This window comes from Ailuropoda melanoleuca, chromosome 19 (genome assembly GCF_002007445.2).
Source record: "Ailuropoda melanoleuca isolate Jingjing chromosome 19, ASM200744v2, whole genome shotgun sequence".
Classification (NCBI taxonomy): Eukaryota; Metazoa; Chordata; class Mammalia; order Carnivora; family Ursidae; genus Ailuropoda; species Ailuropoda melanoleuca.
The window spans coordinates 4,035,417-4,051,301 of NC_048236.1; the positions used below are offsets into that span (position 1 = coordinate 4,035,417).

The following is a 15,885-nucleotide window of genomic DNA, read 5'->3' on the forward strand; positions in this document are numbered from 1 at the left end:
GCCTGGGGCCTGGGGGCTGTTTGGGGTGATCTCTAAAGACCCTGAAGAGTTCTAAAATCTCTTCATAATCTGGATAAGAAGTCCTAAACAATGGGAAAAACAGCATAAAAAACAATGACTTTCCCTGATCACTTTTTCTCCTGGTCTCCGTCCCTCGTTCCAGCAGATGCCCCAAACTGACGCTGGCAGGAAATAGGGTGGTGGGTGCATTTCAGTTAATGGGCCTATTTGGAACATGTTTGGCTGCGGAGACAGCTACACTCATATTACCAAGCCTTGGCTTCCTGTCTGTTTTCTTTGGGCTGGGTAGGCAATGAAAAAGGAGACAGGAAAATACATTTTGGGGCAAATAAAATACAGAATTTGTCTTATGAAGACAGCTTATAGCTGGGAAATGCTAATGTTCACCTTAACCCTCTCCTCATAGATTCCTCCTGTGCTGTACCGAGAGGAAGATGAGGTGTTCTCGCTACCCATAGAATATACCTCCTCATTCTTGAAGGCTCTTAAAAATCTGCCTTCCAGGTTTTTTTTTTTCTTTTATGGGTAATAACCCTGATTCCCTCAGTTTTTCTTCAAAGGGCAAATTTTGATTCTAGTCACCATCTTAATGGCTCTTCTTTTTTTTTTCTTTCTTTCTTTTTTTTTTTTTAAAGAGAGAGAGTGAGCATGCATGTGTGAGAGGTGGGGGGAGGGGCAAAGGGAGAAAGAGAGAATCTCAAGTAGGCTCCCAGCCCAGCACAGAGCCCGATGCGGGGCTTGATCTCACGACCCTGAGATCATGACCTGAGCCAAAGTCAAGAGTCGGAGGCTTAACTGAATGAGCCACCCAGGTGCCCCTTAATGGCTCTTCTTTGAATCAGCTTCAGTTTCAGCTACAATATGTTGGGGTAACATCCTAGGGCCTCGTTCTGGCACAGGATATGGAAGAAGGAATGTAGTTTATTTCCATTCACATATGGGGCGTTACCGTGCTCGCCCATCACTGTGCCACTCCATACATGTGCACTTCACCTATGTAGCGCCAAGATGCAGAGGTCTTTCTGTTATACTTGCACCAGGACTTGCTAAGAATGATTTCATGATTTTCGAAAAGCCTTAGAATCTTAGTTATATTTTAATTTGCATATTTCTTTAATATCTACAATTTCCTTAGATTTTAGACTTGAATAAACTAGAAGAGAGACAAAGGTGTTTTATTTTGTTTGTTTTTTTAAATAATGGATTCTCACATTCCCATGGTAACCCAAAGGGTATTTTTCAATTTTTTATACAGAATCATAGTACTAGATTAAGAATAAAAAAGCATTTTCTCTGATTTAGCATAGTTTATCATATGCTTTTGGGTTTTGGGGGTCTCACAAAATATCCAGATTCCTCTTGAGAATTTGAGTTTCCTCGACTACATTTCCATTTTTTCCTCTTAAAGGGGTTCTAGGTTTGAGTTTTAATTTTTTAGAAAAGAGTCACAGTAAGGTATAGTTGTAACATAAAAAAGGACAAGTCACTTATGGTCATCTTGGGAATTTCCCTTTGACAAATGTGTTTGTCTCTGTTTCTGCCCAGTCTTGGGATAATAAGCGTAACACGCACAGACTCTCTGAACTATGAGGAAGTTCCTTCATGAAACAAGCAAACACACCCCAGTACACAATCACCTTTCCCACCCTCACCAAGAGGGTTAGAGGAGGCACCCAGAGAGTCTCTCTTGAGTTCCAGTGTCCTGGCCTCGCTACTGATGCTCGACTCCAAGGCACCCTCTGGGACCCTCAGCTCTCCATTCGTAGAACAGGAGTAGGAATGCTTGACGCCAGATGATGCTTATAAAGCTGCTTGAAATGGAAGGCACTATAGAGACACTTCATTATAAATATCAGTATTGATGATTCCTTGGCTAAAACCCCCCGTATGTATGTTCACATATCTATTTAGTATGGTCAATTGTTCAGCTAATTAATATGCTTTTATTTTATGATTTGCTGTTTCCAGGGCACAGACAGAAGCTTGATGACTCTAAACCTAGTTTGTTCTCTGACCGCCTCAGTGATTTAGGGCGCATTCCTCATCCCAGTATGAGAGTAGGTGTCCCGCCTCAGAACCCACGGCCCTCCCTGAACTCTGCACCAAGTCCTTTTAATCCACAAGGACAGAGTCAGATTACAGGTAAGACAGATTCCTAGGTTTCACTTGCACACGCTCCGGCAGGCTGGGGGTGAGGGGCTACCATGTGAGACGTACTCACTGCAATACTCCTGGGCTGTGAAATGGCTTTATTATTAAAGAATCAAGATGTGAAGATCTTACAGACCTTCTTCTTCTTCTTTTTTTAAAATAAAAAACCAAATTCCAGTATGCAGTAACTTTGGGATGAACTCTGGGGGAAGGTGCTGTCAAAGCTGTGCTCTGGAGCACTGTCAGTCCACACACTGGTGGGTGGTAATAACCACGCTCTCTGGGAGAACATTTGTTGGAAGTTTCTGGACCGCGCCCACGTGGCACAGGGGAGACCATCACACCCTCCCTATAAGAAAATTAGTATTACTGTCTCAGATTGGGGCTTAAATTTCTTACATGTATAACTGTTTCATTAGTGTGTTCGAAGATTGCCCAGGGCTAACAGGAAGCCTTGATTGGTGGGTACAAGGCAAGGTCAATGAGCAGCTCATCAGGCCGACAAAATTCGTTGCTGATTCACATTTAGCTCCGGGTCCTAATGCGACATTTCTCTTTATACTACATTCTAGTAAGCTGCTTACAACCTTTCTTTTTAAAAATAAACTTCAGCGTTGCATTACAGACTAATCATTCACATTTGGTGCAGTGAGACTCCCAACTCTGTCTCTCTCTCTCTCTTTTTTTCTGCCAGATCTTGCTTTTAGTGTGATTGCTTGTAGGTCGTGGTGACAGAGAGTGTGTCAGTCATCATAGATCTTTAATTTGCTATCACAAGTATCGAGAGCTGATGTCATCTAGTCATGTCATCTAGTTTCTGTTGTTGGCAGGGGTGGAATAGAACGGACCAAAATAATTCAAAACAAAATGTACAGTAAACTCTCAACATGGATCTATTCTGATGGTTAGGTTTTGGTCGATAGTGGTTAGGTGTTGAGTGTCCTTAATGGTTTATAAACGTAATTGTTTATAAATAGAATGACCTATCTCTCTATCTTTCCTGCTCATATTAGGTATATGTCTTCTTGGATGTTTATTTAGAGTAGGTTTCTGTGGGTATATATATTAGTCTGAATATAAGGGTATGCCTGAGTATATATTTTTTAAAAAATGCAGAATTATAAAAATAAAATTAACACTAAAGAAAACCAGAGTTCTGCATCAGGGAAGAACATTAGAGCTCTTTGAAGAACAACCATGTATTAGCCTAAATAAGTCTCTAAATGTTGATATGTGGGAATCAAAAAGTTAGCGCCTTTACTAGACATGTGTCCTTGATAAAAATGTGGGGGTGAAATTCACACTAACTTGTGAATTTGAAGGTTATAATTATAGGCGCTACTGCATTTAAAGTAGTGGGCTTTAGGGGCGCCTGGGTGGCACAGCGGTTAAGCGTCTGCCTTCGGCTCAGGGCGTGATCCCAGCATTATGGGATCGAGCCCCGCATCAGGCTCTTCCACTGGGAGCCTGCTTCTTCCTCTCCCACTCCCCCTGCTTGTGTTCCCGCTCTCGCTGGCTGTCTCTATCTCTGTCGAATAAATAAATAAAATCTAAAAAAAAAAAAAAAGTAGTGTGCTTTAGATCTTTGATGAAGGTCCATAAATAGCTCTCCTTTTGTCTTTATAGTAATCTTTGGACCATATGTGTGTATGGAAGCATTTGGATACATATATAAAAGTGTTTATATATGATTTGTAAGGGACTTATGGTGGCTAATAAAATATATATGAGAAAAATACATGTTCTATGATTTGGCAATCCCTGGGTTCTTTAAATGTTTGATTCCTATATTCTCATCCTTAACTGCCAATTACGTTTTGCTAATGAGGAATGCTTTCAAAATGGCCTTTGAAAACTGGGTGTTGCTTGATCCATTTAAGTAGATGCTTTTCTCAAGGCTTCGACCTCAGACCTAAGGATGACATCATTAAAAAAATAACCGGAGGACATTTTAGATACCGAAGGTGCCTTAGCTACTGTTAACCAAAAGGCCAGGAAGAGTGCGAAGAGACCTACTGTTTCTCAGCAGTTTAAGTGTAGAGAGCAACGCTCTGGGGAGCTGTAGGACACATGGAGAGCGCTTGGGCAGATAGGCTTGTGACCGGCTCCATAGACTGGGCTCGACGCTGCTCGTCACTTTCCTCCCTGTCGGGAGACTCAAGAAGGTCAAGCTTCTGGTCTGCAGTTTTACTGCAGAGTTACTGTCAAGTTAGTGACAGCGTAATCAGGGCTCTCGACTCCTGATGCAGTACGTTATTTCTTACACAATACCATGCTGCAACTCCATCACCATCAATTACAAATAACATCTACATCTTCACTGGATGTATTTTGAAAAATGAAAAAACAAAACATTTGTATTTCTAGGTCCTGATAGCTTTCTGGAATTACACCACGAGAGTATTAGCTCTGCACCTGGGATGACAGCACCAGTATAATTTATTTCCAGATCAGTCTTCTCGTTCTTCTAACATTGACAAAGCATTGGGCCCAACAACTTTCCCCAGCCTTCCTGATTTGCAGATTGGCGCATGCGCATGTATGCGCATGCGGGCGCATGCGGCGCGTGCGCGCGCGCACACACACGTACACATGCCACGCCTCCGTACTTTCTTTCCGTGCTCCTGTATTGTCAGTGCCACGACACAAGATTCTACTCGTAACCAAGGGTGTACACGGTTCTACCACGACTCAGATGAGTAGGAGAACCAAGAACATCCGTAGCGGCAGCACCTTCCAAGTGAGTTGGATCGATTTCATTATTTTCCCCTCTGGGTTAATTTTATTTATTTAGTACGAATTAGAGCCTATCACATGTAGAGAATTGGGTCTTGGTAATATGGGATGGGGGGGAAGCAAAGCTCTCTGTCCTTGAGTTAAAGTCTAATTCAGGACGTAGCTATCCTTCCCAACCCTCGCACAGCCGCATCCTGTCCCCAGAGGATAACGTCGTTGTTCCCTGAGGGCACGTTCTTCTCTCTATACCCCCTTACTTAGGCTGGCCTCCCTCCGGTGGTTCCTGTCTGCTGAAACAGGCCATCTATCCTTCAAGGTCACTGTTAGCTTCTTTAGGAAAGAGTCCTGGCATCTCTGCTTATAGGCTGCCTACCCATCCTCTAAGCTTTAGTTGAGATTGCCTTATTTTACAGCTTCCACAAGTTCGTTTTTTCCCTACCCTGTTAGATTGCAAATTCTTTGAGGGATTTCTTACGGGGATGTATTTTGGTTTGTGCCTAGCATAGTGGTAGCATCTCTTGAAATGTCAAATGAATGAAAGTTTGCTTTTTTATTTTTATTTTTTTAAGATTTTATTTATATTTGAGATAGAGCATGAAAGAGAAAGCATGAGTTGGGGAGAGGAGCAGAGGGAGAGAGAGAAGCAGACTCCCTGCTGAGCAGGGAGCCTGGTACTGGTCATGGGATCATGACCTGAGTTGATGTTTAACGGACTGAGCCACTCAGGTGCCCCTGAATGAAAGTTTAGATGAGAAGAGATCTATACAAGAAGGGCTGGGATGTCATGCCTTGTTGGCAGCAACTGTTTCTAATTTCCTGCCCCAGGGTGTCATTGTTCCCTGGCGATGAACAATAGTGGCAGAAGTCACATCTCTGTATAACACTTACAGAGTTAACCATCTGGTTTCATTCCCATGTCGGATCTACATAATTGCATGATTAAATTTAAATTCTACTTACAAGCCTTACCTATAATGGATTTTGTAACTTCTTTGCATCATGTCACATCTGCATTTTGGTTCATGGAATCCTTTGGATACGGATGTTTGTCACCTCTCATTGGCTCGGCCCCCCTGACATCTCAAGCTCTTAGCTCAAGACTGTAGATGATGATCGTGGTTGTATGGTCACTACCGGTTCTCCCCTTTGCCAGCAGAAAAGGAGTGACATGAAGTTAGAAGTCATAAACTGAGCAAGTGATAGACATTGAGTATTTCATATTCGTGTTCTCCAGTGTCTCTCGCAGTTCCTAAGGCTAACGGTCTCAGCCATGCAGTGGGGTGACTTCTTTGCTGTGCTGGCCTCATGGTGTCATGCTGTCGTAGTCATGAATGGCTGATGTTCTCTCTGAGGGCCCCAGGCCTCCTATGGCTTCCTGAGGAAGTTGCTTCCTTCCTCTGTACCTTTTTTTTTTTTTTCAATCTTTCAGACATCTGGTGCCTGTTTCTGGGTGCTGGGAAACACCTAGTCTGTCACAAATGTCTGTTTCTTTGGATTCAGAATGTGGTGATAGCAATAGAGTTGGGATATTACGTTAGGAGATATTACTCAAGATAAACACTATCTTAAACTCATTACTTTGTGGGTGGCTGAGCTAGACCTAAAACAAACAATAAAAAGCAGACTTAGGCCCTTGGGTTTGGTGGACTGGGACATTCATCTAACCTTTGGAGTGGTCAGTCTGCTGTTCTGTTGTTCATTCATTCAGAAAATATTTGAGTGCTTACTACCTGCCAGGCATTAAGTGAACAAGATAGACTCAGTTTCTGCTGACGAGGAGCTTACATTTTTGGGCTAGATATAGTCCGTAGATGGAGGAATAAGCATACATACAAGATAATTCCAGATAATAACACCATGTATTGAGAAATTAAATAAGGTAATGCATTAGAGAACAACTAAGGGAAGGAAGAAGGTAATTTGATTAGAAAGTTGGGACAGGATTCTTTGAAGAACTCAGAGGACCATAAGGAACAGTGTTTCAGGCCATGGAAAAGTCATGCAAAGGCTCTCAGGAGGCAGTGGCCATGGTGGGCTCTCGGGGCAGGTAGGTCCGTGTAGGTGGACATGCGAAATGATACAGAAAGAAGGCAGGGAATGGATTAAGGAGAGTCTTCAAGGACCTGGTAAGGAGCTTGAGTTTTGTTCTGATTGCAGCAGGGTGCTCTTGAAGGATGTGAAGCAAGAGAAGGGCATTATCTAATTTACATGCTTTTTAAAAGTACTTTGGTTGCTGTGTGAAGAATGTATCGTAAGGGGCAATGGTAGAAACAGGGTCATCATTCAGAGAGCTGCTGCTATAGCTGGGAGAGAGTTAAGGATGGTAGCATTTCTCTTCTTTCTTCAAGACTCAGATCAAATGCCAGCATCTCTGTCAGACTTCTTCCAGCCTACCCATCCTGAGCCCAAGGCTCCCATTCCACTGGTCCCCTTGGTGACAATTCTCTGTTTACACATCTGTCTCCTTCATCAGACTTTGAGCTTTTAAAGTTTAGGGCCATGTTTCATTTACCTTTTTGTCCCCATTGTCTTACATAGTGCCTATTGCTTTGTGAGTTTGGTTTGGTGACGAATGAATGAATGGGTCATTGACTTCTTCAGGAAGTGTGACCCATTATTATCCTCACCCTGGTACCTACTTGATTGAATTGTTATTGGCTACCCTTTACTGGATGCACATTGTGTGCCAGGCGTTGCTGTAATGAGGTCAGTTCATATGCTCCTTACCACAGCTCTGTGAGGTAGGCAGCATTATGCAAAGCTGAGGGTCTGAGAGGCCAGATGCCTTTGATACCTTGCCCAAGGTCCCACGTACAGCTAGGAAGTGGCAAATACAGGAATGGAAGCCAGGTGTGCATTGCTTCAGGGTCCCGTGCTCCTTAACCATCATGCACTCTTGGGAGGCTGAAGCATGCTTGTGTCATGGCCCGTTCCTCCCATTTCTGTACCTGTCGACTTTTGTTTATGCCGCTCTTCCCCACTGATGAGCTAGTTTTGCAGGAAGTGCTTATTAAAGCTTTAACACAATTCTGAAAAGGACATATCTTACAGGTGGAAGAAACTGATTCTTCAAGACAGGACTCACTGAAAGCTGCTTCAGCTATGATAGTCGTCAATGAGCCCCACATTCTTAGCAGGCAGTCACCCTACTCCTTTTCAAGTCGGGCGTATTGCTGACAAGCTCAGGGATATGTGTCCTAAGGGACTAATTTCTTTTTCTTCTCCCTATTGGATCTTATTTAGAATCCTCAGAGATGATATTTTCATAAAAGGGATGCATTAAGAGTATCTGAATTATGCTTTAAAATGTAATAAAATTGTTTTTCATGATTAAATTACAGTTACGTAATTACAGTTATGTGAGTACATATTCCAGGTAACACTTTTAGGAATATCTCAAAAAGTAACTTGGCCAGGCATCATATGGAAGAATCATTAGCAGTTACATTGACCACCCAACTTCGGTCTGATTCCCTATTCCCTTGGCTAACAATGCGCCTTTAAACGCGAAGAGGCTCTCAGCCAACTGTATTGGGCTGTGTATGTTTGGCTGTCCTAGGCCTGGGTCTACTGTGCTCACACGGAAACACTGACTAGCATAATCCTTTCTTTTTAATGTGAAACAAGGTGGGAGGTGACGTGGCCATGGGGCTGGGGGGCGGTGGGCAGTGGCTGTGTCAGGGAGAACGAGGCCCGAGAGAGGCCCGGTGACCTTTAGCAGGAAGAGTGACCACAGGTGCCATCAGCGTGAGAGGGTGGTGGGGTGCAGAGAGTGGGAGAGGTAAGCGAGGTCTCAGGCTTTATGACCACCATGGTCTTACTCACCTGTAGGCATCTCCCGTCTGAACGAACTGAAATCACCGCATTCAAAGACAGGCTGTCGAAAGCACTGTTCTTTTACTTCGGTGGTGCTATTGTTTAATTTCCGAAGTTACCAGAAGGTCCTATCCCATCTTCTTCCTTTGAAATGGTTTGGGCAGGATAGCCAGGTAAATATGCTGCTGCCGTGCACATCAGTGAGCTGGAAATCTCTTTAGAGGAGGTCACCAGTTACAGTCCTTATGAGAAAACAGCACCAACTCTGTGTAGTTGCACATCCATTCAGCTCTGGAAGCCACCTTATGAAGAAGTGCAGAATTCAGATTCAGCCTGTGCTGGCTTTGAAGAGTAAGGCTCAGGAAGCCCGTGTGGAAAGCTGGTGGTCAACGTGTTGTGCAGCGTCCTTAGATCAACTTCCCAAAGATCCCTGGACTTGTGTCAATAGGAATTCCCTTATTACTGAAGATGTCCTGGCTTTATTATGCTTTTAGAAAAATGGAGAGGGGCAGTGTTCCAAGAATTACTTTCTTGAGTTCCAAAAACTTGCCTTTGTAATTTCCTCCTATCTGGACTAGAAGATGCATAGTTAATATCTAATTGTGATAAGAAGAATCTGTCTACATAAGGCCTCACTTTATCCTTCCCGAAGACTGTTCCGTTTCTAGCCTGTCTTTGGGTCTCTGCCCAGAGGAAGGCTTGACTCTTTCTTTCATTCCTTTCCAGAACATTATCTTTCTCTGTTTGGTTTGATATCTGGTTTTAGCTTTACACATACACATATATGTGCATATGTAATGCAGACATACAGAGACATGTACATATGTATATGTGTACACGGATATATGCTTGTCTTTCCTCTTCACTAGTTGCCTGGGGACCTTTCTTGGCCCTTTTTACCTTTTGCAATGGACCATAGGCAAAATAATCAGAATAGGAATCTAGATTTGAATGAAATATTCACCCTACAAGGCCAATCCAGGAGAGGGGTGTGTCAGGCGTGCAATTTGATATAGTGGATGCCCTGGCGGTGCATTTTGATGTTCAAACATTGATGGGCACCCAAGGATTCAAACTGAGAGTTGGTGTATATGGTATTGTGCAGTATTAAAAGGAACAACAATATATCACAAATATTATCAGTTTAGAAAGTGTTTTGATTCCATTTCTTCATTTTAATATGCACAGAAATACTCTAGGAATAAAACTGTGTGTCCATCCTCCCACATAAGACCATCAGATATTTTTCTAGGGCTTTATTTGGATAAACACTTGTTTTTTGACTGTTTCAAAACAATTACAGGTAGCGGTCTTTAAAGGACAGATATCACTGAAAGGTCCATATTATGAAGGCCATTTAATGAATAGGAAAACTTAGGCATCAGGAGATTTTAAAAACTCTCAGAGCTAAAATCAGTGTCCCAGGAAGGTGAAATCTGGCAGGGTGGTTTTAGGTGGAGAGGAGGTGAAGGGAGAGGGGAGAGGATTAAGAAGAATAGTATATGTTTGGAACAGTCATCAAGTGAACGATGGGAGAGGAAAATGACTTTGGGTGAGCATCACTGAGGAGCCAGCTTAGGATAGAGATAATTGGAAGAGCCAACCAGCACTGTTATGTGCTTCTCTCCTGCACTGGTTGCAGTTTGCTAATAGGAGTGGTCTCTGGTGTGGTGGATCATCGGTGAGAATGACAGTCTGTCCTAGGATTTGGTAGGACTTGGTACAAGTCAGGGAAAGAAGGAAGATGTTGAGCCAGTTACCAATATGGAGGAACACTCTGGAGGTTGTTAGGTCATGGTAAAGGTGGAAGAACTTCTGAAGAAGAGTTGGCTCGTCTTGGGACCTTGGAGAATGAGCCAAGTGGAAAGGTTAGGAGGAAAGATCCAGGGAAATCCAAGTTTCAGGTCAGGAAGGAAGTAGGAGTGTCCTATCGAAAGATTGAGGGTAGATGGGGGCTCTTGTCCTCTCCTTCAACCATTCCTCACGTGATGGCTAGAGGTTCCATCTGATGCTGCCTTGAGAAAACACAACACTCTATCTGTGTGTGAGCAGGGCAGTAGGAGTCTTCTGGTACTCTCTTCATGCATGCCAAGATTGGGTTAACTTTTGTCATCCTGTCGCACTGTGGCTTGCAGTCCAAGAAAAGCTCTGCTCCTAGGGCAACCTTCCACCATCCTGTCTTGGACTTGACCAAATGCCTCGCTGTGCTTTCTTTCTTATTCAGTTTCATTACATCACTTACACCTCCTTTTTTCCATCCTTGAGGGTTATTTATAGTTCTGATGCATCACCCAGTGTGTTGACTGTTCCTCACAACTTTGTCTTGTCTTGCGGCTTAGAAAGGTTGTTTCTAATTCTTCAAAGACTTTCACGAATGTGGTGGACAAAACTAGGATTACAATGCCGTTGAACCTGCCACTGTGCATCTCTCTCAGACCCAACCACGTGTCATCCCAACAACCACTTTCTGGTAGGCCTTTTAACTGGCTATAAATCACATTAGAGATAAGTCGTATACCTTGCTGAGGTCAGGATGCGCGACGGACAGGTGAGCTCTCTTCTAATCTAGGGCTGTGGTAACTAAACCCAAGAGACAGGTTTTTTGTGGACCTGTTCTGCTTTCTGGTCGTCACTGGGGAGCTCAGGTGTGAAAAGCTTGTTGTCCGCAGGCTGCTGAAGGTGACAGTGTTTTCAGTGGACTGCAAGCAAGTCATCAGCAGCAAAAGCTCCAAAAAACTAGTTGACATTCAGACTGACCAATAGTAGTGCTTTTCTCAGAATAAGGTGAATGGAGTAAATGAATGTAAAACGACTATAGATTGTCTAGGAAAGGCATTACCTTCAAATCATTTTGTGACTCTCACGTGGAAGAGGAATGCCAGAGAGCAAAGCTAAGATTAGCAGTGAGTGGACTTACGGGGAAACAGACTTTACTTAATATGACTTTGTAGCCCTGCTCTGTTAAATAGAAGCCTGCTGGTCCCCACAATTCTTGAAATACTGCACGGTACAACTCACCTTGGAGCAGAACCTTGAATTCGTTTAGAGTACAAATCTCTCTCCTCTGTCTTCTTACCTCTCCTGGGCCTCAGTATCCTCGGAAGCATGTTTGTTTTGCTCCTTCTATTTGAAGATCATTCTTCTTGATAGGGAAGATTAAATCAGAATAGCGTTGGGTAATTTTCCTTTCTGACTGTCAGCAGTAAAAATTATGCCCATTGTTTTCAAACTTTGGCTCATATTAGGCATTACCTGGGGAGCTTGTTAAAAGGGCAGGTGTCCAGGCTTTACCCCTGAACCAGAAGGTATGAGGTGGAGCCTGCCCGGATCCCAGCAACAGGCCCATCACCGCAGGCTCCCTTGCTCAGCCAGAGCTGATCTGATCCAGCCTCAGGCATCTCAGGAGCCTCGTCCCTGGGGTTGGATGGGGTGTGGAGGCAGCTAAACGCTCCAAGCTGCTTGGTGGCTTTCCTGGACTCTGCCCCTCTGTCCATTTCAGCTGCTGTTTGCCCTATACACCCTTCCCTGTTTGCCCAGTCCTAGACTGGACTTGTGCCCTGTTTCTATTATGATGCTGTCGGACGGAGATTTTAAAAATGCATATCTGATTATGTCACCTTATACTTAAAACACCTCGGTGACCTTCCATGGCACTTCGGATAAATCCCCAAACACCTAGTACGGCCCGGCAGGTTCTGCTGGCTCTGACTCCTCCCCCGTTCTCCTCTCACAGGATTTTGAACCTTTTGTCAGGAATCCACCCACGCTGGCTTTCTCAGCTCCTCCAAAAACCATACTGTCTCTGTCCCAGGAATACATGATGCGCTTTGCCTAGAGCCCTCCTAACCTCACCTACAGATCTGCTGGACTCTTCGCTTGCCTTTGAGTTCTTGGCTTCGTCACCACGTCACATCATGAGACCCCCAGGTGTGGTTGGGGGTCCCCCACTGTGCATTGTCATGGTGCCAAGGACTCTCTTTTCTAGTACTTCTCACAGTTCCATGATTAGTTGATTCATGTCCATCTCCCCTGTCAGACTGCGAAGTCTGTGAGGGCAGCGATTAGGTCTGTCTTTATTCACCATTTATGTCCCTAGTGCCTAGCCCAGTACCAGAGGAGGCCACTCAATAATTTTTGAATGAATGAGAGAATGTTCGGATGGGTGAATGAATGACCAGGAGATAATTCTTAGCATCAGGGATACCATCATCCATCTGACAACAGGAACCATCATGCCTGGGGACCTTCTATAATGCCCTAGCTTCTGTAGCTGACCCCCTGATTTGACCTGAACCGACTACATCCACTTCAATATGGTGATTTGAACTGAAGTTCACTTCCCCTGGCCAGCCCCACATCCAGGTTATATCTCAAGTTCTGGATCTGTGTGTAGTTTATTCCCATCCCTCTGCTGGCTTTACCATTGAGGTCCGAGGATACGGCAAGGTTGAGGCCAGATGAGGTGTGACATGTGGTAGAGACTCTCGTTTCTTCTATTAAGTTTTTTCTAAATAAGAAAATCCCCACGTTTTTTAATGAGACGGTTACGAGTCCCATTCGTCCAAAAGTTGGTGATACTTTGAAGGCACTTCTCATTACCTTGTCTTAATTCAACTTCCTTCTGGTTTTTTTTTTAACCTTTTGTTGTGGCATATGACCTCTTAGACTGTACATATCCTTTCTCATTCTCTTCCCTGCTATTGTCTCCTAAGAGTGACTAAGTCCCTCTTCTCCCACTGTTTGCTTGTACCCTAGGTAGCATCCAGTTTTAAACAAACAGTGTGCTGCTTTTTTTCTCCTCAGATTTCAGTCTACAGCTCTGTGAATCAGTTGGGTTGGTCTTCTGCCAAATGAATCTGGTAGCCATCTTGGTCACAACCCTGCTCTTGGGGTCTTCTCTGCCCTGTGATGGGAGGTGCTGGGAGGGCCAGCTGTCAGCCACCTTTCACAGCCAGCCCAAACCTGCTCAACATACCCTCAGTAATTTCGGTGACAGTTCCTGTCTCTGGAAAGGACTGAGGGTAGAAAGCCCGCTTTTCTGAAGAGTTAGGATCCTAGTGTTTCAAAGCTGGGAAGACATCTTAGCGATAACCCACCCGCTCTCACCACCTCTTCTCGGTGCAAATGGTGAGACTCAGAGAAGGTAAATGATTGCTGCACGGCTGTGCCGTTTGTGCTGAACCCACCAGTCCTAGGCTCTTCCTGTGCTTGGAAAGGAGCCTGTTTGTGTTAAGAACCATGTTTCCTCCTAGCCAAGAGAGCCAGAAGTGAGTGGGAGAGCTCATTCGAAAAATCCAGTCTAGCTCACAAGGTTATTGGAGAAGACAGAATTTAAACATTTAGTATTTAGTGTAAATTGTTTTGAAATGGGAATTAATGTACATATGGATGAGCGTGTCTTTGTATTGTGAATGATAGGAACATAACAGAAATAGCTTAGGATAGAAAATTGCAAACCTGGGGCGCCTGGGTGGCTCAGTCGTTAAACGTCTGCCTTCGGCTCAGGGTGTGATCCCGGCGTTCTAGGATAGAGCCCCGCATCAGGCTCCTCCACTGGGAGCCTGCTTCTTCCTCTCCCACTCCCCTTGCTTGTGTTCCTTCTCTCGCTGACTGTCTCTCTCTGTCAAATAAATAAATAAAATCTTAAAAAAAAAAAAAAGAAAATTGCAAACCTGCCTCTCTCTCTTGAGATTACTGGCTTTATTTGACCCTGGTAGCAATTGAGAGGGTATAAATCATAAACTATTAGACTCTAGACACAGTTCATTTTAAATACCCCAGTTTTCTTAAGAAATATTTGAGGTTTGCACAGGCTGATTTGAGTACTGATTAGGGTAAAAAAAAATGGGTGGAGGCTTAGGGGTGGGAACATGGAGCTTTCTCGTTGTACCCTGTTCCCCAAATAGGGCAGATGCTCCCGTAGACACATGGAGCTTTGGCAGAACCCGTTGGCTCCCATCGGGTCACATTACACAGATGGCTGCTGGCACCATGAGCAGGAAGAAGCCTTTTGTGCGTTGGTTCAGGCTTTGCCCCTGTTAACTTGTTTCCTCCCATCTCTGCATGAAGTTCAACACCATGTGCGTGGTGTGCCTTGTTGTGAGTGATTCTTAGGAAAGCAGGCCCTTCTTCACACCCACACATGTTTAACCAAAGTGTTGACAATAGGAGGCCTGCTAAGAGCAACCACTGAGTTTCCAAGCTTGCCTCTCGCTGGGCTTTCATGCAGGTCTCTCCCACACTGCTCCCCACCGCCCCCCCCCGACCCAGACTCATTCAAACTTAAGAAAAGACTTCTACAGTATTTTCCTAGAGTCAGTTCATTTTCCTAGGGTGCCTTTTTTCTAAGGATCTGCCTCCTCCTCCTCTTTTTATGACTCCAAGTGTTTAGAGTTCAATTATGCAGACATGGGATTAGCTTTCCAGTCATTTGAAAGTATGGATCCTCTCAGAGCCATGACTCTTTTCTATACCATTCTAGGAGATGAATGGCCACTCCTTCCTTTTCCCCATACCGGTGATTGAACTTCAGAAGCTATGATCCAACTTGAAGAAGAGAGCTTGCTCTTCTTACATCCATAGGTTTAAATAAATCGTTGTCTCCATTTTTGGCTGGTGCTAAGACACCTTGAGACATGGGAACCGCTCTTCCCCAGTTAGCATCTGGGAGCATCTTCTGGGTATGTTACCTTCTGTACTATTTGTTTTGGGGAATTATGGCACAACCTCCAAGTAGCCCAACCAGAAGGAACCGCACTCTAGAAAGAGAATTTATGAAATCTGCCCTGACATTGATGCCTCATGGTTCATTTCTATCTTTAGAGCATTTTTTTTCAAAGACGCAAATATATGCTTTGAATATTTTTGAATTAATTGTTGTTTATATTTGTCTGTTTTAACTTTCCCAACTGCTTGTACAGGCCTTTTCAAGGCAGGAAATGTCTTTTGTGTCCTATCCGCCCCTTAGACCATCACACTGCCACACGGGTCCTATAGAAGCTGTTTATCCCAATAAGAATTGGTAATTTACTGGTTCACCAGAACACCCTGCAAAAAACCCTCTCCCCCTGCCCCTCAAAAGCCCTTTTTGTGGCAGTAATGACTGTTTGTACTTTGCAGATGGAAAAAGGACAGCTAAATAGAGCTCTCCCCTTGACTTAG

General features: G+C 44.0%; 1 protein-coding gene across 9 annotated transcripts in view; it reads left to right on the forward strand.

The window, feature by feature from the left end:
* RUNX2 (RUNX family transcription factor 2) overlaps positions 1 to 15,885 on the forward strand; it is a 266,126-nt gene that overhangs the window by 153,033 nt on the left and 97,208 nt on the right. For 5 of the 9 annotated variants that reach the window (XM_034648166.1, XM_034648175.1, XM_034648169.1 and 2 more), the window contains one exon: positions 1,990 to 2,163. The exons of the other annotated variants lie outside the window; for them this stretch is intronic. In XM_034648166.1, the coding sequence (XP_034504057.1) occupies positions 1,990 to 2,163 (174 nt within the window). The remainder of the gene's footprint in view (positions 1 to 1,989; positions 2,164 to 15,885) is intronic. 9 annotated transcript variants of the gene reach the window in all.